At 42.2% G+C, this 23,130-nt stretch overlaps 2 protein-coding genes across 8 annotated transcripts in view; one reads left to right on the top strand and one right to left on the bottom strand.

Annotated features, from left to right (window-relative positions):
* Positions 1 to 301: 301 nt before the first annotated feature.
* On the top strand, positions 302 to 5,005 carry C20orf85 (C20orf85 homolog). The gene is made up of 4 exons (XM_417493.8): positions 302 to 598; positions 1,020 to 1,101; positions 2,103 to 2,201; positions 4,217 to 5,005. The coding sequence occupies exons 1-4, from the start codon at positions 378 to 380 to the stop codon at positions 4,370 to 4,372; spliced, it is 558 nt and encodes a 185-aa protein (XP_417493.4). The 5' UTR covers positions 302 to 377; the 3' UTR covers positions 4,373 to 5,005.
* Positions 5,006 to 7,187: 2,182 nt separating this feature from the next.
* ANKRD60 (ankyrin repeat domain 60) overlaps positions 7,188 to 23,130 on the bottom strand; it is a 17,528-nt gene continuing 1,585 nt past the window's right edge. For 2 of the 7 annotated variants that reach the window (XM_040651038.2, XM_040651042.2), the window contains 3 exons: positions 22,893 to 23,023; positions 20,824 to 20,989; positions 19,716 to 20,080 (listed from right to left, as the gene is read on the bottom strand). In XM_040651038.2, coding sequence (XP_040506972.1) covers positions 19,809 to 20,080; positions 20,824 to 20,989; positions 22,893 to 23,023 — 569 coding nt within the window. In that variant the 3' untranslated portion in view covers positions 19,716 to 19,808. Of the gene's footprint in view, positions 19,554 to 19,715; positions 20,081 to 20,823; positions 20,990 to 22,892; positions 23,024 to 23,130 lie in introns of those variants that run through there. The other 5 variants (XM_040651039.2, XM_040651044.2, XM_040651041.2 and 2 more) reach the window with 4 other exon arrangements.

Below are 23,130 nucleotides of genomic sequence, written 5' to 3'. Positions count from 1 at the left end.
AAAAGAAAAAGAAGCCCAAAAAAACCCAACCAACCAAACAAAAACCACCTTACAACCTGCACAGTTGGGGTTTTTTACTGCTGAGCCATAAAGCACCGGAGCTCGTGCCCAGGGCCGGCAATGCGGGGCGGCAGAGCCCCCCCCGCACAGCTGGAGCTCGGCAGGCACCTCCTGCCCTGAACCGCAGCCGCTCCCCGCGCAGCGGTCACCTGCTTCGCTCTGACGTGTTTTCCTAGCGAACAGCGCCCAAAAATAAATGAAAACGATGGGGTTCTAGCTACACCAGCGCACCTCCCCTGCTCTCCTTAGGGACGTGCGTGCGAGGAGGAAGCAGCGGGTGTTCATCAGCCCTTCACCTGCGCAACGTGGGTCATCCTATGGCTCTTGGAGGACCGCTCTCCAGGCTGAGAGCGCAGCACGGAGCAGCGCCGTGTGTGGCGCAGGAGGGCCGCCCCGCGCCTCGGCCACGCGCTCATTCCCGCTCTCCGCTCCCGGCCGTCGGCGCGCGCACCACCGCCCCGCAACGGTCGCAGCGCGCGACCCCTCCCGGCGGGGAAATGGCCGAGCCGCGCAGCGCCGTGGCCGAGGACAGCTGCTGGTAGCGGCCCGCACAGCCTTTCTTGCTTCTCTCCGTGCCCCCTCTGCGCCGAGCTCCGCTCTCTGCCTCCGCTCTGCCAGCACAGGCGGGAGGAGCTCGCTCGTGCGGGGCACGAGGGTGCGGAGACCTTTCGGCGGGCAGGGGAAGGGATGCAGCTCGGGGCTCGCGCTTCCAGGTGTCACAACGAACAGCCGAAAGGAGCTGCGTTCACGTGCATTAACTCCTTGCCAGCCCGTGGGAGATAGCTCCCGTGACCTCTGAGTCGCAGAGCTGTCAGCACAGCCGTAGACGCGCTGCTCTGAGGTGGAGGGCTGAAGGCTCGCGCTCAGCGCTGTGCTTTGCATCATTCGTCGTTGGGCTCGTCGGCTTATGCTTTTGGAACATAGCCCTCGAAGTCCTCTCACACGTTTCTCCTTTTCAGGAAACGATACGTGGAAAGTGAACTCGAAACTGCAAGAAGATGGTCTCACAAATGGGGATTCTTGAAAGCGGCTCTCGAGGAGGTAAAGCAGAGCGGCGCTGGGTGAGGTGTGGGGCGGGGCGGCACACGGGGCTGTACGGACACAGCACGCTGAGCACACAGAGGAGCGCCGTGCGTGCTTTGCTAAGCCAGGGTCACAGTCTGCAAATGCAGAACCTTTAAAGGTGGGCTCGAGGTGCCGGCTGTCCTCTGGCCGGAATGAGGCACGTGGTGATTGATACACCTCGCACATCCTGATGTATTTCTCCTGAGACTCCCAGCAGTGCTAACAAGTAGGAGATGCACACTGACAGGAAAACATTTCCCCTTTGTCTATCCATGTGGTACTTTAAAAACCAAGGGGGAAAGGTTCAGCTAATTGAAATTTCAGTGGAGAAGTTTACAGTGAACCAAAATATTTGGAGAGGTGTTTATTCTCACCAATGTTTAGGTATGAGAACACAGCATCACATAATGTTAAGTTGGAACCATGATATGAACTAAAGAGCAGGATCAGTGCAGGCCCTGCGTGCAGCCAAACATTTGCCCTCCATGCAGCTGGAAGCACTGCATCCATTGCAGGGTGTTTGAATGCTCCTGTAGGCCTCCATGTCAGCACCTCTGAAACATTCCGTCCTCTGAGCTTCAGCATCCATCCGTGATAACCACTGTCTGCCACACACACCACCTCTGCACAGTGCTGATAGACGGATAGCTGAAAAGCTGACAGACTCAATGCGTTCTTATTGGTGAACTTAGTCTTTGCCTTGTGGCCATACAAGGTATGTAGGATATATTTCTAGCCCTTTCTGGACTCCTGGTGCAGTTTAAGAGAGTTGAATCACTCAGCAGCATTTTGCCTTTCACCTGAAGTTCAGATTTATATCGCTTTCTGAAAAGAAGAAGTAAGTACATAACAATTTCCAAAACATCACAATATGTGCTCCTGTTTTAGGTGGGGAGAACAGGGAGAACAGATGCAGCAGTCAGGGGAACGGGACAGATCTCAGAGCCCATTTTATAATGCCGACGTTTTTATTTCAGTTGATTGAAGATGAAAAGAAAGAAAAAACAAAGCCCACGATTCAGCTCCCAGAGCATCTGCGGATTCGTCCTGTGACACCTGTGGAAAAATATATTAAGGTTAGAAAGCAGATTTTGAGATTGCAGTACAGCAGCGCCTCTCTGAAGAGACCACCCAAGCCCTAAAGTCAGTTGACTCGTAGAGGCGGGCCTTCAGCTAAAGGTCAGAGTAAATTGTATTAGCGGCCCAAGCAATGCTTTAAAAGCACTCATTTAAAACAAGGAAGTGCCCTTTGGATGTGGCTGTTAGTTCACAGAGCTTTCACTGTATGTCATCTTCTTTCCCTAAAGCCCGTCCCCCGCTCTCTGTGACATCGGGTAACAGTACAGTCAGCTGTACGGCTTATTATAGAAGAACGCCCAGACCCATTTACAACTGCTGAGCAGTCACTGTTCAAATATACACACACAGATGCCTTACTTCAAGGCTTATCATAGCCTCATCTCTCAATTTTAACTATTGGTTAAGATGTGGCCATTTTTTCTAGCTTTGTGTAAGTATTATTTTTGGCAGAGACAATGCCTTTGTCCTTTCAGTGGCACAAATTAGATCAGCGGGAGAAGTCAGTTCTAATGAGTCAGTGTGTTTGATTTATAAATATACAGCGTCCGAATCACCACCAAATAGAATAACCATAGAGCTAGATCGCCAACAGAGGGAGAGGAACAGTCATAAAAGGAGGGGCAGAACATGCCAACAAAAAGCAAGGTAGTCTGCTTGGAGAAGATTAAGGAAACAAAAGTGACTGAAAATTCCTAATTGTTGACCTAAATTCCAAGGGATTCCAAGGGTGGTGAGATAAGGTGAGCAAGTACTTCTACAACTGAATAAAGGAGCAAGTGCTGAGCGTGACAGAAATCAAATGGCAGCACTCCTGCCATGAGAGCCACTTGTTCTGCAGTTCCATCCCAAGCATCCAATTCATTTGGCCAGGTTTGCCTTTGCTGCACCGTGAGGGTGTGCAGAACGACGTGTCTTTCTGCACATTCAGCTTTATGGTAGCAGTCATATCTGTTCTCTCTAGGTTGGATTCATAATTGCTTCTTCATAGTCCCTTTCCCCAGATCATAAGTAGGAAATGATTTCCTTTATTATCCTGCTCGGTGGGTGGCACTTTTGGCCATAAAAATTATCTTTTCGGAGGAACTGCTCCACCTAAATATCATAAACATTTCTCGTCTTGGCCAAAGAACAAAGTGAAGTAACTCTGGCAAGAGAACTGAAACATTGTTCTCTTACTGCGTGTTTCTCTACTAAGTCCCCAGATGCTAAAACCAAGTAAGTGCCCAACTGAGATGATTCAGCCAAAGCACAGCAGTCACTGAACAGAGGCTGCTGGCTTTTGCTTTGTTTCCTTTTTAACGAGATTAGTTGCAGATTAACTTGATGCTTACCCATCTTTTAACGTAGAAAGTGGAATGGATGAGTACTTATAGACACAGAACCCAGCTTGGTCAGTAATATCTTTAGCATTTGGCCACAGAACTATTATTCCATGGCAGCATTGCTACCAAATACATTGCAGCAAGTATAAAGTGCTGTTTTTCCTGTTTAGAGAAGGCAAGTAGCTTAAAGATTACTGTTAAAGCTAAAGAATAAATCCTTCCAATAACGTAAAGCCCATAGAAAACTATTGAACAAAACTGTATATATGAAGAAAATGTATAATATAGACTACTGAATGATAATTCTGAGTTTTGATTTCCTGTTATATGTACCACTCGAAGCACTGAAAGACTTCTTTAAAGAATGACAAATGAAAGTTAGTTACTTCACTGGAATTTGGCCATTTAACTTCTCTCTTCCCCTGTGCCTTGCTACAGAATGGGACCTGAATTATCCTAATGACTTTTTATATTATAAAACATCCTGCATTATAAATCAAACTTGCATGCAACCAGGCAATCTTCCATAAAGTCAGTGTGCGTTCAGGATATTAATTAATCAGATTGCATTTAAACTCACTATTTTTATACGTTCTCATTTCCATCCACACCGGAGCACAAAGCAGGATGTTGCATGACAGAAATTACCATCAAAAAGCTTTTAATTCTACATGTTACTTTTATTCTAGGTGAATCCATCCCCTCCAGTTCCGAAGACTTCCCAGGGATTTATTGGCTGGAGATCAGCTGTTCCAGAGCTCCAACTTGAACATTGTTTTCAAATCCAGAGCTGCAAAGGCGCCTTCTTCAAGGATCTGAAGTGGCCACGTGAGCCCTCTGACTGACAGCTAGGCACGTAGAAGCACTCGCATTCCAAAGTTAACATTTGCTAGTGGACTGTTAAACACCTGTGTAGGGATCCACAATCATCGGGGCAACGTGTGAACATCATGATGTAGCATCTTGCTTGCTGCAGATTTTTTGGAACCTATAGCATTCAGGCTGTGAATACTGCTTCAGAGTTGCCTCGTTTCCAATGGAGCTGCCTGGCTGGTTTAAGTAAAGCTTACAAAGGCCATTCAGTAAAATGAAGTCACTTTCAAAAAGCAGTTTTGTTATCAGAATTGGTTTTTTTTGCTCAGAATATCAGTTTCTATGCATAAATTTCAAAGTAAAAATACGCTACAAAGTATTTATGTTGCTGCAGATTTTTTATACCAATGTTTATATCAGTGAGGACTGGAAGGAACTCAGAAACAGACTGTTGAAGTCTAAGTAACTTCATTTAAAAAAAAGAGAGAGAGAGAGAAGTTAAATTGGCCTGCAAGTATTTTCTTGCACTGAAAATTTCTAAATACATCCATCTTCATACATCATTTAACACGTTTTGTATAAAAAAGACAATGTGTTATCAAATCACTTCTTATGGCAAGCCTATTTTCAGAAATATTTGTGTAGAAATAAACACATGAACATCACAGCAGTTTCCTGAATAACCCTCCAGGCGTCCCTCCGTTTATCAGATACTCTCTCTCTGGTTGGAAGGTTTGTCACACAGCCCTTCGGTTTAGCAGCTTGTGGAATCTCACCTGTATCCTGTTTCCCAAACATAGCAGCATAGCAACCATGTAGCACAGTACAATACAGCATGGAGAGAGAAAAGAAAATACGTTTCCATACTGTCACCTGCTGTTACATCAATCAGATATCTGAAGGAGGATCGGAACAAGCACTGGGTCACTCCTGTCTCGCACTCTCAGATAAAGCTGTATGAATTGGTTCCTCCTGTAAGCGATGAGGAATCCAAGATGCTTGGTTTAGAATGGACACATTGTTCCCTTGGATGCTGTTCAACGCTTACTGCTATGATGTTAGCAAAGCAAATGGAGATAAGAGGAATGCGTTAACAGCAAACCACATGAATACCTGCTTACGTACAATAGATTCTTTCTGAAATCTGTAGTATTTGTTCTCCTGTGTTACAGTCTTGCAAACTACATCTGACATTAAACGCACATTCATTAACAGTAAGGGATTGCACTGGGAGCTATTGGTGCAGCTGTCTCAGTGTTAGAGGGCTCAGCCTCGCACTTCATCACCCACCTGAAGATTTGTCAGGACTTCTGAAAACTCAGAAGGAGACTCATGTAGGTGCAGCAGTTGTTTGCAGATTTAGTTCTAGTTAACTAACATTTAACATTTAAAATACACTACTGTTGAAAAAAGTAACAGTTTCCAAGAAATCCATACAGGCAATTCCTTTGTACTCCTTATTACTTAGGGAGAAAAGGCTTTCCTCTGTAATCTTGCTGCTAGATCTCCATTGTTTTCTGCAGCAATCAATTTGTACTTGAGTCAGCACTAAGCCCTTGGCTTTCATAGCAGCAGGTCAGCAGCTAGTGTTTGTTCTTTCCCTCTTCCCAAGAAATGACTCACAATGATCAACAGCCCACCTACTTTTTTTTTACATCCAGTTCCAAGTGCCCACAAAATAACCATGTTTTACTTTTTCCATATTCTTTACAAATAATGGAGAAGTGAATCATATCCTCTGGAAAGATTACCAAAGAATGAGAATACATAGCAGAACCAACTTCAGACTTAAAAAACAGAATAAAGAATTACTTGGAATCAGACACTGGAAATTTAAACTAAATTGCACTTTAGCTACTAAGTATAACATGTAAACCATTCAATGAAAAAGCAAGATAATTATATTTTACATCATTTTTGAATTTTAAGTGCTTTCTTGTCATTGCTAGGTTTCTATATAAATATAAGTGTGTCTATATATATAACATGGTTCCTCAGCTTGTTTTGAGGTCATGTATAGATCCTTTTATTCTTCTTTGGTTTAGATAAACAGGTACTGTAACATTAATACGTAATTTGGTAGCAATAAAATTACATGAATTCCAGCTAAATGAAAGGGGAGCTTCACAACCACTGGTTTAAAATGTTACATTAAGGGTCCAGAGCTGGCATCTAATATCCAGTAGATGTTGGTATGAAGTGAAAACCAACTCCACATGAGTCACTGATTTTGGAAACCCCGATGAGCTCTTTGTCCACCACCTATCGTTGGACACTGCTGAATCTTATTCCCAACGTCTGAATATTGACTGTCTACGAACAATTAAGTTGTGCTTTTTTTTTTTTTACTATACTTTCTATCATTTAACATACTATTGCTTCCAGAAATACTTTGATGATCTGGGCGATGCGTAGAGATTATTGCCTAAAATTTTAACTTCCTATAGGGTAAATCTGTGAACTGCTCATCCGTACATTTAAGATTTTGGTATTCAAGAATACACACACTGGAAACCTATTTCTTTTCCCAGCACATTTAACTTGACCCTTTATACCTGAAAAATGTGTGAAGTAGTTTTAGATTTGCAACTGATAACATACTGCCCAGTCAGCTGCCTCAGCCATGAACCCAACTTGCTGATACAGGATTATTAAATCATCTTGTAAGGTTTCAAACTTGGCATCTCATTTGTGGATATTAACCTATTTTTTGAAGCCAAGTTGCACACGTAAATGTCACTGCATACTGTAAAATATCACACTATTTCCAAGGTCGGGACAGTGTTAGTAAATTCAGAGCATATTGTGGGAGAAAGGCTTCACAACAAAATTAAATCACTTCAAAAATGCAGCTAAAGTTGGGAGAAATGTAATCCTATACAAATGTCTAAGCCTGTGCTCCTATGCAAGTCGGAGCAGAAAGAGACGTTTTGAAACATACATAAAATGTTACATGGATTATTTTTAACCAAAATTTGGAAACGAGGTGATATTTGTCTTCCACACTTCAATGTAAGCTTCATTTAATGTAGACATTCATCACGCTTTTGGTGGCCTGAGGCTCACATCAGCAAAGTGAAACAGCAATTCCTCCTTAGCTGACTCACATTTTTCAGAGAGCTGAAGCCATCTTGTCTTCTGACTGCACTTTCAGTTAAATTAGTTCCTTGTTAGCACGCTGTTTTTAAAGGGAAACTACAGAGTATGCTTTCAGAACTCTACATGCAAAAATACTTGTGTATTTTGTATACAATCAACAGCAACACACGAAATCGGCCACGCATCTTTTGCGACTGCGGATGTATGATGAAATAATAGTAGGGACTTAAGTTACAATTGTATTTAAGCTGAAGAACTATGAAATCAGAACTATCCTTCTCATAAGCACTTGCTTGCTTCATCAGCCACATCACTGGGTGGCAAAAAAACATTTTCCTTCACAGTGCATTCTTCTCTGCATTGTTAGAACTGACATACAACTTGCTCTTGCTATTTATAATTTAATTACTACAATATATTTTACAGAGAGCTCAAATCTGAAAGATTCTTATTTACTTAAAATGCAGTTTGCATCAGAGAGTGAAGACTTTTGATTAGATGATAGCAGAATAGTGATTCTGTGTAAGTAGCACTAATCAAATTGCAGTCACCATACCGAGAGAAGCAAAATGAAAAGCAAGCACAGCATGTAGATAGCCAATTGATTTTGCTGCTGCAGAGTGGCCACTTAGAGAGTAACTAATTGCTCTTCTACACGGGACATCTCTACAAAGTTGCATTCCCCAGCCATCCTCATAGATAACCACTCTAGTCCTAAGCTTGCACAAAAGTTACTGTCCCGGTTCCTGCTGCCAGCCACTCTGCAGCCTGCATTTCATTCTGAGATCACTTGCTTTACAAAACAGAGGACGTGCATTTGTTATATTTTTTTACTTTTTTTTTTTTTTTTTCCTTTTTGGAGATGTAAGGCTCCCCATTCACACGTATCATTTCCTTCAGTGAAGGACCCTTTGTGGTTTCTTCCACATTCTACAAAGCACCAAACACCAGTCATTGTCAACCAGACCAAAATCCAGCAAAGCCCAGTCCAGGAGTGACCTGCGTTAGGTTTCTAAATGCAAAACCCTAAAGGTCATTGCAGCAAGACAGGTAAGGCCTGCTCATAGACTATTACCTCCTTCCTGGCTCCTGTGGTTTTCACATCCCATCAAATTGTTATTTAACTGGTTGAAAGCCTGTCAAACAATCTCATAGGGCCACAGTGTAACAACCTGAACTGTACTGGAAAATGATACCATCCTGCTGTGACACCGATGGGTTCAGTATAAAAAGTGTTACTCCCTTGATGTTCTCTATCAGACATGGAAGGGACCAGCCATAAAGCAGCATTCAAAACAAAGCCAGAAACTTTCCAGAACTAACAAAGAAATTGCTAACATCTGATTTATGTTGCACCAGTGAAACAGAACTCTGGAAAAGGACCTTGTTTTGGCCAGATGACTTGGAGATATTTTTGATCTTAGGGTTTCAGGGAGCTCACACACATCTCAACACTTGCTATGTGACACAGAACAAGGCGATTATATGACCGTTCTTTCTTGTACATCTCAGTAGTGGATTTATTTTCATTAAGGTTTCTAACAGTAAATTATCTGATATAACCTGAGCAGTACCACAGGGCAGCTTTTCATCTCAGAGCCAAAACTCTTAGCATGCTGTCACCTTTAAAGTAAGATACACTTATCAGCCTGAGCACTGTGTGTTATATACCCTTACAGAGCATGAAATGTTCAAAACTCTCCCAGGACAGTCAAGCCACTGAACAGCTAGCACAAAGTATGCAGAGAAACTGGGGGTTGTACAAAGAGGGTTCTGAAGCACTTGTCTTTTCCCCTCTGCTGCCCATGAGCTGGCTTCAGCTGGCCGCCATGTAACAACGGCTTGCAGACAGCGCTTGGGGAGGCAGTGCACCAGATGCTCAGGGAAGGATCAGATGGGGTCAGACATAAAATTAACTTGTTGTGTTTACTTCTAATTCCTATTTGCTTAAGCAGACGCAGCTCTATTTGTTATAACACACAAACTCCTCCTGGACGCATGAGGCAATCTATTCTTCGGAACACTGCCACTTCCAAAGGTTGTAAAGCAGGTTAGCAAAAAGCATCATCACTTCTGATCCCCAGTGTAAGATTTTTCCAGCCTTTGATGCTCTTTTTATTCTTAAATCAGTATACAGATCTCAAAAGTAACATAACACAGCTTTAGTAAACTTTCTACAAGTACAAAAAATTCACTGTGTTTTGCAACAGCACAGGAAATTGTAGATCAAAGCCTGGTTGTTACCTCTTGGCACATTATTGCTTTTGTAAGAAATGACAGCATCTGAAAAAAACTGAGCTCAAAGTAAGTGTGCTTCCTCCTCTTCGGAAATACCTAACAGAGGTTGCATGTTACGTTACGCTATGTACCTGACAGCACAGGGCATTAAAATACCTTTTTTAGGGAGTAACTTCGGGGATAATTACCTGCCCTTTTATATCTTCTAAGTTTATCGTTCCTGATTTGCAACAGTAACAAAAAGCTAAGGATTTTGAGGACAACTGAGAAAAATCATTTCTTACCCAGGAGTGGTGAATTTCTTCTTTTCAGTAGAAATTATCTAAAAGTTCCACATTTCCTGTTAACAAACTGAGAAAACGCTTCAAGTTTTTCATACATTTCGCCACAATTTGGATCTGGCACAGGAAAAAACTAAGTATACCCAGCTGAACTTGTGAGGGTTTGGTCTGAATTCATTTTGTGTTAAAGGATCTTTAAACCCATGGCCATTGCAGGCTTATTACAATAATGAATCAAACTAAAACTTTAGGGATTTTCCAGTTTCACTTAACTGTTTTGGAGTGGAGCGAAGAGACTGCATTAGTAAGCTAGAAAATTATAATAACAGATATATAGTTTTATGGATCTTTTTGTGAGCCAGATGATCAGGTCTATTCCAAGCTCTACTGTTTCTTTATCATGTGTTAAGCTTCTACAGCCTGTTTTGGTGACGTGTACTCCAAAGATACACAGCTATATTGAAAGATGGCTGAAATTTTGAAGTGGTGAGGCAGTACAACACGTTTTTATTAATATAAACTACATCTTCTGGTCTCAGGTGCATATGTTGCCAAAGTTTGACCCAACTTTGAATTTGGCAGTTTCCTTCATATTTTCCTCCTCCATGCTTCATGTGATTCACTAGACAAGCTGTGAGTGAAATAAACCTGAGAATTTCAAAGCATAAAAATAGATGCAACCACGTTGCAGAAGAAACAAACAGAACAAAGAGGATCCTTTCTTCTCCCCCCCATCCTTTTCAGTTATGTAGTTACATGGCTCCACTGACACCAGCTTCACTGGATATGTATGACCACAGGATCAGGCCTCATATGTACCAGACTGGGATCACGACCATGCAGGTATCTTGTTAAGCAATGCTTGTAACAGCTCAGACAACAGCACAGGGAGTATGGAAACGGCCATTTCTCTCTCTGCTCTTTATTCAATCCATCTTTCTGAGACTGCTTTCCAGAGGGATCATTGTTGTAGCAAACAGCCTTGCACCAAAACAAGACATGGCAGCCCTCACCCCCACACCCCGCACGCACACACGCACACTGCTGTCTCTTGCCTTTCTGAGCGGTGCCTGCAGGCTGCCGTGTGACACCCGGCTCGTCCGCCCTCTGAGCACACACAGCCCTGTGCTCTGCCTGACCCAAACCTGACAAAGCCTTCTCACAGGCTGAAAACAGCCCCCCTTCTCCTCCTGAAGTGAGAGACGGTTAATGCTTTTATTCATCACAGGGGAGCAAGACGAACCCAGCCATGCTAGTAAATCTCCTCTGCTTGCTGACATGCGTCAGACACAACATTCTCATCCTTTAAAGCTGGAGCAAAAACAAAAACAAAACAAGTGCCCAAAAGGAAAAAAAAAAAAAAACCAACAACAACAACAAAAAAACAGCGAGCCACAGTCCTTGTCTGGAGAAACCAAGCAGACATTATGCTCTTATTGCCAGAGCAGTCATATCCTTTGTTTAAGTAAAATCTACAGCCATTTCTTGTGCTCCCCATTACGCGCAGTGCAACTTCCATCTCAGCATAACGCTTGCTGAAGGAACAACCCTGCATGTTCACAGTCCCTTAGCAGAAGCCAAGGTATAGTTACTGACTAGTGCAAATGCCTCGTGGCTCATGGGCTGAAGAGAAAGCAGGAAGGGACACTGCTTATCAATTCACCTGAGCAGAGGGACATTGTTTGCACCTTACTTCTCCCCCAGCTGCAGTCAGTTCTCTGGTGACACATACTCAGGGGTAACAAAATGGCCCCTCTTTCTTAAGCCCAAGCCCTGAGAAGTCAGGCCAGCTGTGTGCCTTTGTCACAGGGCACAACAGGTCTGTGCAGCAGTGGTGCTGCTGGGTCAGGGACTGGGGGGAAGGAGAGAGCTCCAACACCTCCTGCTCTTTCCCTGTAGCACAGAACACCAGGAGATGGCCCCTGAATCTTCAAGACTGTAAAATTTTCTTCAGCCTGCACTTCTGGATGGCTGGGAGCTGGCTCTGACCAGGGCACAGTGCCAGGAGAAAGGTAACACACTGCAGTGCCAACCAGACAACTACTTGGCTTGCAGGGAGCACTGCTGATGTTTGTTCTCCTGGAAGCGATGCCATTAATCATTTGAGTTACTTGTATGCAAATGGGAAAAGATCAATTTCAACAGCTCACACCATGGTTCAGAGCGAAATATTTCACCACATTTGTTTGCCCTCCTATTTGTTTAAGGTACAGCACTGAGAAAATAAGCATTTTTATGGGCTAGCTATAAGCAAGAGAGCTTAGGACTAACTCCTTCACCTTGGATCAGTGCTATTTAACTTCAGAAGAAACAATCTTCTTCATACTCAGCAAATTACAGTTAAGATGTCCCTGATGTATTTATGCAGTATTATACTCTTAAGAAGCAAGAAGGAAAGAAGATTCCCTAAATCTGCTTTTAATTCTCCTTTCATTCATACCCTTGGAGTCATTGCTAATCAGTCACTGTCAGCAGGGACAGGCATTCCGGTCAGATTGCTCTGCACTGCACCTATCAGCTTTCTGGTTCTGCTGCAAGCAAACAATCTGTTGAGATTTCATGGAACACAGAAGACCCCAAAACACACAAATACTGAAATTATTTAGAATGCGTTTTATATTCTTCTCATTGTGCATTTGGCAGTATCACTATAGTTGTTTTGGAGCTGAATAATGCACATGTGGACAGTACTCATGGTATAAGAAAAGCATCCAAACACGAGAAAGGATCATCATATCCAGTGAGCCAAAATCTCATGCTGTTCTGAAGAAGGGCTCTGTGCTGGACATTTTCCCCCTTTTTTTTTTTAATATGGAGAAGTAGATAAATACACACTATTTCCTCAAAAGCCTATGGCATCCATTAATTTCCTTCATGCAAATCATCAATCAATTTCTGGTGTGCAGACAATACAGGAGTCAGACAATCAGCCTTGCAGTTTGTTACCCACTGGCCTGGCATGCCTTCTCTGGACCTCACAGAGAGGCTCAAGTTGGTTAAAACGCCATTTCCACCTCAAGCCTACAAGAAGATGTTTCATCAACTAAATGCCAATGCTGTTTTATATTCCTTGGGTTGAGTCCACTCATGAAAGCACTCCTAACTATATCAGTGAGAGCTTGTTTAATGTCCCTAAGGTCAGAATTTGGCTAAACATATGTAGAACATGTTTATCTCACTACACATGTGCGTATTTAATCTAGACTCAGCAGCAAGGGAACAGAAAGGCAATACATGATACAGATAATGAAATTGGACTTCAAAGATCAGGATGCAGTTCTGTGGACTCCCAGGGTGACTTTGGCCACAACAGTCACGCTTCTCCTGCTTCAGTTCCCATCTGTAAGAAGCAAAATAACCATCTCTCATTTTCACTTCATCCATCTTTTCAATTTAGACTCTGAGTTCTTTGTAGTGGGTCTCTTTCTCAAAATACACCCAGCTCCCAGCACACAATGTTCTCCTCCAAACAGCTTTATGGAAATGTATCAAAAAAAAAAAAAACCCAAAACCAACAACCAAAAAAACAACACAGAAAATATCCACTGATGAGATAAGACCACCAGCACAACAATGCAAAGAACAGCTGTAATCTGTGGGAGGATTATTTCTCTTTGCCATAAATGCCATCTATTTTTCAAGACGCAAGTTATTCCCTTTCACAGAACAGTGAACTCAATAAGTACAGACAAGCTGCCTTCAAACCAGCACACTTCTCAAAGGGTTGCAGCAGTCTGTGACATTATATGGAAGGTGTCACATCTTAATGACTAATATTAGTACGAGCCTGCTTGATTAACATAATTTGTTTCTTCACTGGATGCTTTATTCCAGATGAGCTGCTTTTCATCCATATTTTCCAGGGTAAAAAATATGCATTCTGACATGCAATGTTAATGTGCCCTCTGCAATAACCCCTCATTTCTAACTTTTCACTCTCACCTCCCATTCTCCTCAGCACGAGACAAGCTCAAGCAGTAGCTATTGGTCAAGAGGCTCATGCATTGGATACCTGCCAAGCCTTTTGGGGTGTTCAGCAGAGACAAAAAGTCTATTCCTATGACACACACATTTAAACTTAGCACTAAAATGGTGGGGAAAAAAAAAGAGAAAAATATGTAAAATGTCATTTTCTGACAAGCAGAAAATTAGAATTCATTCCCCTGAGAACTAAATGGACTTTTCTGCTTCCAGTCACTAACTATGACAAGGTTAACATTTTTCAGTCTAATGACTAAGGACATTAAGTGTGCATGTGAATAAGAAAATTACTAGAGGGTATTTAGCTAAGCGTGTGACAACAGCTCAAACCAACAAAGGAACTCCAAGGAAGCAGATTCTAACGCTGCCCGTGTGCTATGGAGAACCAAAGGATAATAGAAACATGAGGCACAAGTACACAGAAGTCACTTTTCTTTCATCACCGTTATTACAATAGTATAAATAATCACAGGAGGAGGTACTTTACCAGATGGGGCTTGAATCCACATCAAAGCACATCGTGCCTGATTCCAGCATCCCCAAGAGGGACACGGAACTGGACAACATGTCAAACAGAAGCCTCAAATCAGTCAAAAAGACTCAAGAAAAGGGAAAGTTCCAAGTGCATATCTTATTTTCCCAAGTATTCTTTTCCCATTCTACATTCATGGCTCAGGTCTGACATAAGCATTAGGATTATTCGTGACTTGCCTTGGCTCTGCCCTTCCCAGTTCAGTTTTCCCTGTAGCTTCTCACTGCCTTTACAACCGCTGCAAACAACCCATTCAGCCATAGCTTCTAGACAATAATGGATTTCTACCTAACACAGCAGCAAAGAAAAAGACAAGTCTATGTACTACTGATGCAGCATTAAGATACTAGAAAAATTATTAACCATTGGGAATCTTTCTGGATATAGATGAAATTGGGTCAGTAAAAGATAATGCAGAGACTGCATTTTCAAAAATCTGTTCTTTCAAAATGATGGTTAGAGATATGGGCCAACTTTGAAAAAGCAGTTTTGAACAGGAGGGGTTAATATGTTATCTAACAAATAAACCTGAGAGGACACCAATAGACTTCAAGGCAGAGAGCCCTCCTCCTTTTATTGTTTCTGCCTTAAAGTGAGTTTCAAAAGCTACTCAGTCACAAGTGAGAAGAAGGAGGCAGCTCAGCTGCAGTTCACTCTTCCATCAGAAGCTGGATCTCCGCTCTTATTTGCAATCAGCAGGTTCCCATCTCATAGGTCTTGGAGGACTTTTTCTGGAGAAACCAGCATGAAAGAGCTCCTGGCCATTTTTACACTGGCAGACAAGACCTGACTGTCACTCAATTTTGTGCTGACACAGCCACATTTCCTCCATCTTCCCCTTCACTTTAGTTTGTGCCCAGAACAAGGTACAACTGTATTTGGAAATCCTCAAAGAGAAAGATCATTTCAAACCCATCCCTCATTTACAAGGGAGCTCATGCATTGCCAATGATGAACAGAAGCCCCTTTAGCAGGGCTAGTAGTTCCTCAGCTGTGCAGCAAGCACAGCTGCATAGCAGATCTCCATCAGAAAAGAAGCACCAAGACAGCAACTCACCTTAGAAACGATTTCCCCCAAAGCTGCATGTGCCCTTTTTGCCATGCTCTGATCTGTATTGCACACTACTCTCACGCCAATTGGAGTCTACCTATGGTCCCTGGCCTTACAACTTCCCTGCCATAAGCCACATAAGTTACTTATCAGCCTGTAATCCTAGTAAAACCAAGTCATTCCAAATGAGTTTGTTTTGTCCCTCTGCCTCCTATCCCTTTCCAGCTTCCTCAGTCTAATTTTACGTCATCATCATAATTAAGACACTTTTGAAATTACATCCTGCTCAAGGTCACAGCACTGAACTTAATGCCACACCATTCTACAAGCACATCAATGCTTTTACTTTCATCTGATTTATTTATCCTGTTTATTATCATAGACCAATCAGTACAGGCTGGAATTCAAACACATGTACACTTGAATGATGCATACAAATACTCATCAAGAGATATAAGAACTGTTCATTCCTTTAACGTGTGGCCCAGCTTATAAGTAAGGAAGCTCATAGTGATTAATTATTATACCTTGACTTCTGCTTGACCCCAGTTGGTTTTTTTGGTTACTGGAAACCAAAGGAATTGAAACAGCATCACGAATTCCACGGAAGAGGTTTGGATGAGGAATCTCTGTGTTTCTTATCCCAAGCCAGTAGGGCCACATTTTAAGACAGGCCTTTGAGTTGACAGTTCCCTTATTAGCTTCTGAACACACAAGAATCCTAGCAAAACACCATCAAACCATACCAGACAGTTATGTTGAGCAAATCTTGCAAACAGAACAGCATATGGAGAACTGCAAGGAAAAACAAAGCACTAACCTCAATTGCAGTGTAGGTCAGGCATTAAACCAACCTAAATGGGATGCTAGAAGCGTAATAAATGTTGGAAGAATGCTAGGAAGTGTACAGCTGTTGGCTTCCTTCTGTGAACCGATAACCTTTCTAAATATTAATGGTCAACACGATCCTCAGAAAGTTCACAACCAAATTCTGGTTGTCTCTGAACACAGTTGGTGGTTACAATGCAAGGAACACTGCAAATTTAAAAACTGATGGCAGAGAAAGCATTCATATAAAGGTCCCGATTCACGTAGATCCTCAGCAACCTTTTTTTTTTTTTTTTTTAATATGCAATTACTCTTCTATGACTCTTCTAAATCTTTTTTTTTTTTTTTTTTTTTTTTTTAATGTTGTTACCAGGTCTCCTGTTATACTAGTGCTGCACTGGTTCCTACCACACAGATTCATGACCTCCCACGTCAGATGTTAATTCATGACCTCACTGACCCCCTGTTGACTTCAGTAGAATCAAAGTTCACTTTTGCATCTTCTCTGCCCTACAGTTACATGCTTTTCAGGAGTCTCTGAGATTTTGTCTTAATATTTCAACCATTTACTCACAGAGAATATTTTGGCTTCTCTATCAATACATTCTCACTTGTAACTCCCAGTTTGAATGCTGATTGTGTTTAGCATAAAATTAACTAAATTGCAGCCATTGGTATTTTTTGTCTGCTTCCTCCATGAACAATGTTGAGGAGATTGCAAGCTGACTACAATTCTGTTTCCCAAGCAGGAGGAAAACAGCATCTAAGAGTCCAATCAGTGCAACTTTCCTGATGTCTGTTGGGTTTTATAAGCTATATTGTACTCTAGCATTTAACAATTTCTATTCATTTGATTCACTTTGAGAAATGAATGTCATGATTGCCACGGCATTCTGCACTACAGATAAATATGGAACAGGTATAACAACAAGATGGCTCTGTTTAAAAAAACCACTGAGCTAACAAGTTATTTGCACAATGCCAAAGTAGTTGTGGTTCTTTGCTCTCAAGTTCTAGTCTCCAAGTTTCATAGGGAGGCCTGCTATAGGCTGTATTTCGCAAGATCAGAGCAGCTGTGGCATTCGGCTTCCAGGAGTGTCAATATGCACCAGCATATTGCATGCACCAGCATGCAAACTCTACTTAGGTATTACCTGATTCTGACAGGACCCATATCCCCAGAACCATGGAAGTTCCAGTACTGAGTAACACACTTGGAAAGAAATGGCCCCTCTGTCTTCACTGTAAGTGACTCTTAATACCAGAGAAGCGTCCAGGTTATGAACGGGGAGCAGAGAGAGATGTTTGTCTGCTCCCTAAAGCAAAAGCAAAATCACAGCTCTTGGCCAAGTAAGTGGGATCCACCCACTGCACAGGGAGAGCAGTCATTCACACAGAGCCTTGAGACACGAAGCAACAAAATGCCTGAGAATTACTGCTGCAACAGACCCTGAAACACTACTCCTTTCTAGATGCATCCATTCACCAGCGGGCATGTCCTGAGAGCACACCACTTTTGGCACAACACCAGACCTTCTCTTCTGCAACAGCTATCTCAGGGGAGCTCACAGGAACAAAGCAAAAATTTGGGATGTAACTCAGTTAAAGTTAGAGGAACTTCTAGAGGAAGGGGAAATGTTTGGGAAACATATCATTATTCAGAATTATCAAAGGTGACAGTCTATAGACATCCAAGGCTGTCCCTGGCTACAGCAACTACTTCTAAGTAGCAGCAGCCAGTGTCGGGCTTGCTGAGCATTGGCTTTCTCAAGGCTCTGAGGGAGCAGCAGTCATTGTGATGTCTCTGAGCAACACTGCCGGTCTCTGCCCAGGCAAGGAAAGGGGTGAACTATAGTGGTAAGAAAACGTGATGAATTATTGCTATGCTTGTCATCTTTATTTAAGTTTGCTTTTTACATCCAGGGGAGTCACAGTCCTTCCAAAAGAGTTGCTCTGGATTTCCTAATATTAGGAGACAGTTGTGACATTTGTCTTACCCGGGGCCAAATTAAACCCAAAGCATTTTAGTACCTTTTCTTCTTCATAACAATCAGTCTCTTCCTTTATCTGAGAATCCCAAAGCTCATTAATAAGTCCTCACAGAAGACTTCTGAAGACTGATCCTTTCCCTGTCCTGTAGCACAGAGAAGAGAAAGTAACAACCGCAACACAAGATGCCTCACATTCCTGGTCCTCTCCTGAGGACAAACTCTCTCCTTTCCTCTGGCTAACCTGGGGGTCTCTCTTTAGCCTGGGTTCTTCTTTCTTGACTACGAAAAACACCACACACTGTTCCAGTGCTGGCCCTGCCGAGAAGTTAATTCTCTTCTAATTTGCCCCATGACAATTTTGGATCAGTGTACACATTTCCCAGTCACAAGGCATTCGTGATTTCTGTTTTTTTTTCTTTGCTGAGGGTGAGTTTCCAGCTAACAGCTGCAACAATACTTGCTATCTTCCCTACACAATTGTATACTAAGTAATTTTCTACCATTTCTGGCATCCTCATCCTGAGGTCACCCAGTTTTCTGTGTATGACATTCTTGTGCTCTCCTGAGTTATGCTGCATAATGGCTAAAAGCAACTACAAATCCTCTCCTCCTTTCTAGAAGCCTAAGCACAGATCAGACAGTCTAGACAGACAATACAAAGAAAGAATAACGGATTTCTAAAGATTCCTCTGTATAATCCTGCTTACAATTTCCAACTGCTCAGCAAGACACCAAACACCATTTTATATCTTGTCTATTAATCACTTTGATAGAATGTGATCTTGACATTCTTCTAAGCATTTATCCAACATCTATATGTTTGAATCACATCGAACTAATAGCCAACAGGAAACCGGTGAGTGAGCTTTCTTTAAACAGTACTATAAAGGCATCGTTACAGCAGGAATTCTGCATTTCTTGAGATAAATGCTAGCACACATAAGGTTTGCTATATGCTCTTTCACAGTAGCTGGCTTCCATAGCATAAGGTTTTGAACCTTGCTTTAGTACTCGATTCACATAAAGAAATCGGGGATATTTATCACCTTACACTGGAGACAGATGGAGCACCACAGTCGGGGGAGGATGCAGCGCTGCCACCCGCAGCTGATTGTGGTGCTGGGACACCCCCTGCCGGCCCCACTGCCACCTCCCGACCTCAACATCCACAGGCAAAAACAGCTTTTCTTCTCTGTAGGTTGCAATTTTAAACTCAAAAAAAAAAAAAAAAGAAAAAAGACGTTAAAGCGGCTCTACCAAAAAGCTTAAATTACAAATAAAGCACACGTTCAGGAGTTGTGTGGCTGAGCTAGCTGTCACCTTAGCTGCAGCATCAGCAGAATACGACATTATTTCATAACGAAACCCTACAAATGGTACTCAGTGACCTCTATTTAAAGCGTGCGTCATTGGGAAAGTTACTGACTGTCCTCAGAGATCTGCCAGAACCAGCTCAGTCTGTGTATATCAGGCTGGCTGGCCGTGGGCCTGCTGCACAGCTCCATCCTGGTGCTGAGGCCTGGCACCAGCCAGCTGCCGTGGAACGCGCATCAGGGCACGCTTGCTCTCCTTCTGGCCCCAGCGCTGAGCCAACCTCACTGCTGTTTGCCCCTCGCAGTCTGGGTCGAGGGCTCGTGCCCCAAAGCTCACCAGCAGCTCGATGCACTCACAGCGGCCCATGACAGCAGCTACATGCAGCGCAGTCCTTCCCAGTGGAGTTTTAGAGCGCACATCTGCACCTGCAAAGAAACACACAGCATGAGCGTGACAGGACTCACAGAAAGGGGCAATGGCACCCATGGGCCAGAGCTCAGGAAAAGTCACATTCCAACTGAGCACTGTCATTACTCCTGCACTGGGAGTTCTCACTGGGAGAAACCAGCACCATCCTGCAACGAGATTTAACAGGGCCACGCTGAACCTGGGCTGGAAGGAGCGCTACTGGATAAGGGAGGATTTCTTCCTCGGTGCTGCATTTCAATTATAGAAAGCAATTAACAGTTATGTATTCCTTTCTTCAAGATAAGTGATCTGAGCGGACCTAAAAGGCTGTCCCTTGTTCAAATGCATATTTCTCAGGAAAGGCAGAGAGCCCAAATGTCAGATCCACGGAAGCACAACTTGCAAGTCTGCTTGTGTATTGCAGTGACTGGTAAAGCACTGCACCAGATCAATAAAAACTGAATATTTTTAGATAACAAGAAAAAGCAAAAAATAACTGAGGCTCAAAAGCAAGGAAGTAAAGAATTCTAATTCCTGTTTTCCATTCTGAATTTACCTACTTTAATATCAAACTTGTTACACTTAGCAAGAGCAGTTTTGATTGTTTTCAAGTCTACACCAGAGCTGATGGGCTGAATGCATTCTCCACCTCAAATACAAAAGTTGTGAGGAGATTCAGGTAAAATTCTATAACTTGGTAAGCAGGAAGGTGGTATGCTATGCAGGTACAGCCAGGGAATAATTCTATCTAATAACTTACCATGACTTAAGAGAAACTTCACAGTGTTAACATGACCTCTGTGGCTGGCAACAAACAGAGCCACAAAAGCACGGTGTGCTACCCACTCCTTTTTCTGCTCTGGTCCCAGTATCTTTGCATATGGAGAGGTGCCAGCATACTCTTCTGTAACTCCCAGCTGGACCAGCTGCAGAATAAACAGAAACCTTTTAGTCTCTTTCACAGAGATGGCCTTATCCTTTAAAAATATCAACAGTCTCCTATCTACATGTAGAGCATACTGCATAAATCATTCTAAGTTAAGCTAAATAGCACGTGCTTGTTTTATATTGCACTGCCCTATCTTGATTTGCCACAACCTAATGACATTTTTTCATAGCCATCTCTTAAATGGAACATTAAGTTGGGTTTTCTTTTTGTATGTAGTAACCGAGCTTCACAAAAACTTAAAGAAATATCTGTAATTAAGACTTTAGGCCTTAATTCTTCTAGACAACTCATAAACATAAGCTGCTTCAGGATACAGTCTTGTATCATTTTCTTTCCATAAGGTGGTTTGTGGGGTTTTTTGACAATAAACCCAAGTATATCTCAAGCATTGCCAAAAGGCCTCTTAGGAACAAATCATGCTGCTGTTCTTCCCAAGATGGCACTTCCAAGCTGGACTAAATCTTTAACACTGCACCATAGCCTTCTCACCTAGTAAGAGGAAGCACATTAATAGAGCAGCTACACAGTTATTTGAGGATTTTTATTTTTTTTTTGTTAAATATATTTGAGAGTCAAAAGTCTCAACAATTTTCTTGTAGGGCTCTTAATACATCTATTATTTCAAAGGAGACTGCTGCCTTTGGCACATCTTTTTGCCTCTACACTGAGAAGGAAGATTCTAATACACAAGAAACTTAAAACATGGAGAAAAAAAAAACACTTTGCCCAATGGCAAAATGGAAATCGTCTGTGGCATGAAGTAGAACAGCTGCTTACCAATGAACCGCAACACTACACAACAGTTAGTGACAGCAAGTGAAGAATCCTGCAGCATCAATTGGCAATGGTTGGGGAAATACAGAGGAACAGAATATAATTAGCCAAGTTGGAATTTGGCCAGGACAACAGCGATAATGGTTCTTTATGAAAGGCACCAAAGGATATTTCATGATCGCATCTGTTTGGGCCTAAAAGGTTTACAGTACAAATCAGAGTACCTCACATTTCTGGTGAGAAAACGCTTCAGTCCTAAATCAAGAAAGCAACATGTCCTCTATCAAAGAGCCACAGAAACTGTTTGTTTTGCAAAAAAATTAAAGCTGTCTTACTAATCAGGCTTGACAGCATTGCAAACTGAAGACAATCTGTAAGCTTTCAGAAGGTAAAGTGGAAGAAATGCAAAATGTTTTTTGATCCTTGATTTTGAATTTGTTATACACTTTGAAAGAGCATCAGTTCCCATTCTTCCTCCGTGGTCAGTATTGCCAGAGGAGGACAGATTAAGAAAGAGTTTCTGCCTCAACTTCATAATCCGAACAAGTCACTCAGCCCCTCTTGAATGCCTAAAAAGAAATAGTCCAAAGCCCTCTAATGATTATTTAAGGTATCTAAGAAAAAGAACTTTATTGCATACGATGCATCATCTCTCTTACCTATGTGAAAGTACTGGAATTAAATACAGAACACTTCAAAAGAATAAAACAGCAGGCAGCTCAACAAAAATCACAACATTAGCAGGAACAAGAAAAGTAAACCACGAGTATACTCACATCAGTCCTACAAGAAAAAACTGGGCTTCAACTGTATATGCTGTCCACTAATAACAGCAAAAAGATGTTTCTGACTTGAACGGCCTACATAAAGGATTGACTTCTCCTCTTGCTTTTGAATTGCCAGCCCACTCCAAATTACAGTTTTCACTGTTAATTGTTGCAGAAAATACAACTAACCTACTTAACAATTGTCTCTTCCATTAAGGACTTCCTCACTCTTTTCTCTATGAACTATTACTTTATAAAAGCACTTAAGATCTTCAGCAACACACTTCCAGCATTTCTACAGACCGTATCCCACCCATTCACAGAAGCAATGGAAACAACCTTCAGAGTGTCTCCTTTCACAGCAGCTGCCACGAGATGCCCCCAGCCATCTTGTTTCCAGATGCGCATTGTAATTGTTCCACCAGGGACAATATCATTGTCCATAAACGTAGAATCATCTGGCAGGTCTACTGAAGGGAGTTATAAAATAAAAGCAAGTCAACGTACCCTCAGAGTGTATGACAAATGTAAATAGATGGTGAGTGAACAAGCAGATAAAGAAACACTATCAATAACC

This window comes from Gallus gallus, chromosome 20 (assembly GCF_016699485.2).
Source record: "Gallus gallus isolate bGalGal1 chromosome 20, bGalGal1.mat.broiler.GRCg7b, whole genome shotgun sequence".
In the NCBI taxonomy this organism is placed as follows: Eukaryota; Metazoa; Chordata; class Aves; order Galliformes; family Phasianidae; genus Gallus; species Gallus gallus.
Note: the sequence above shows the minus strand (reverse complement) of the source record. Positions and strands in the feature narration are given on the sequence as shown.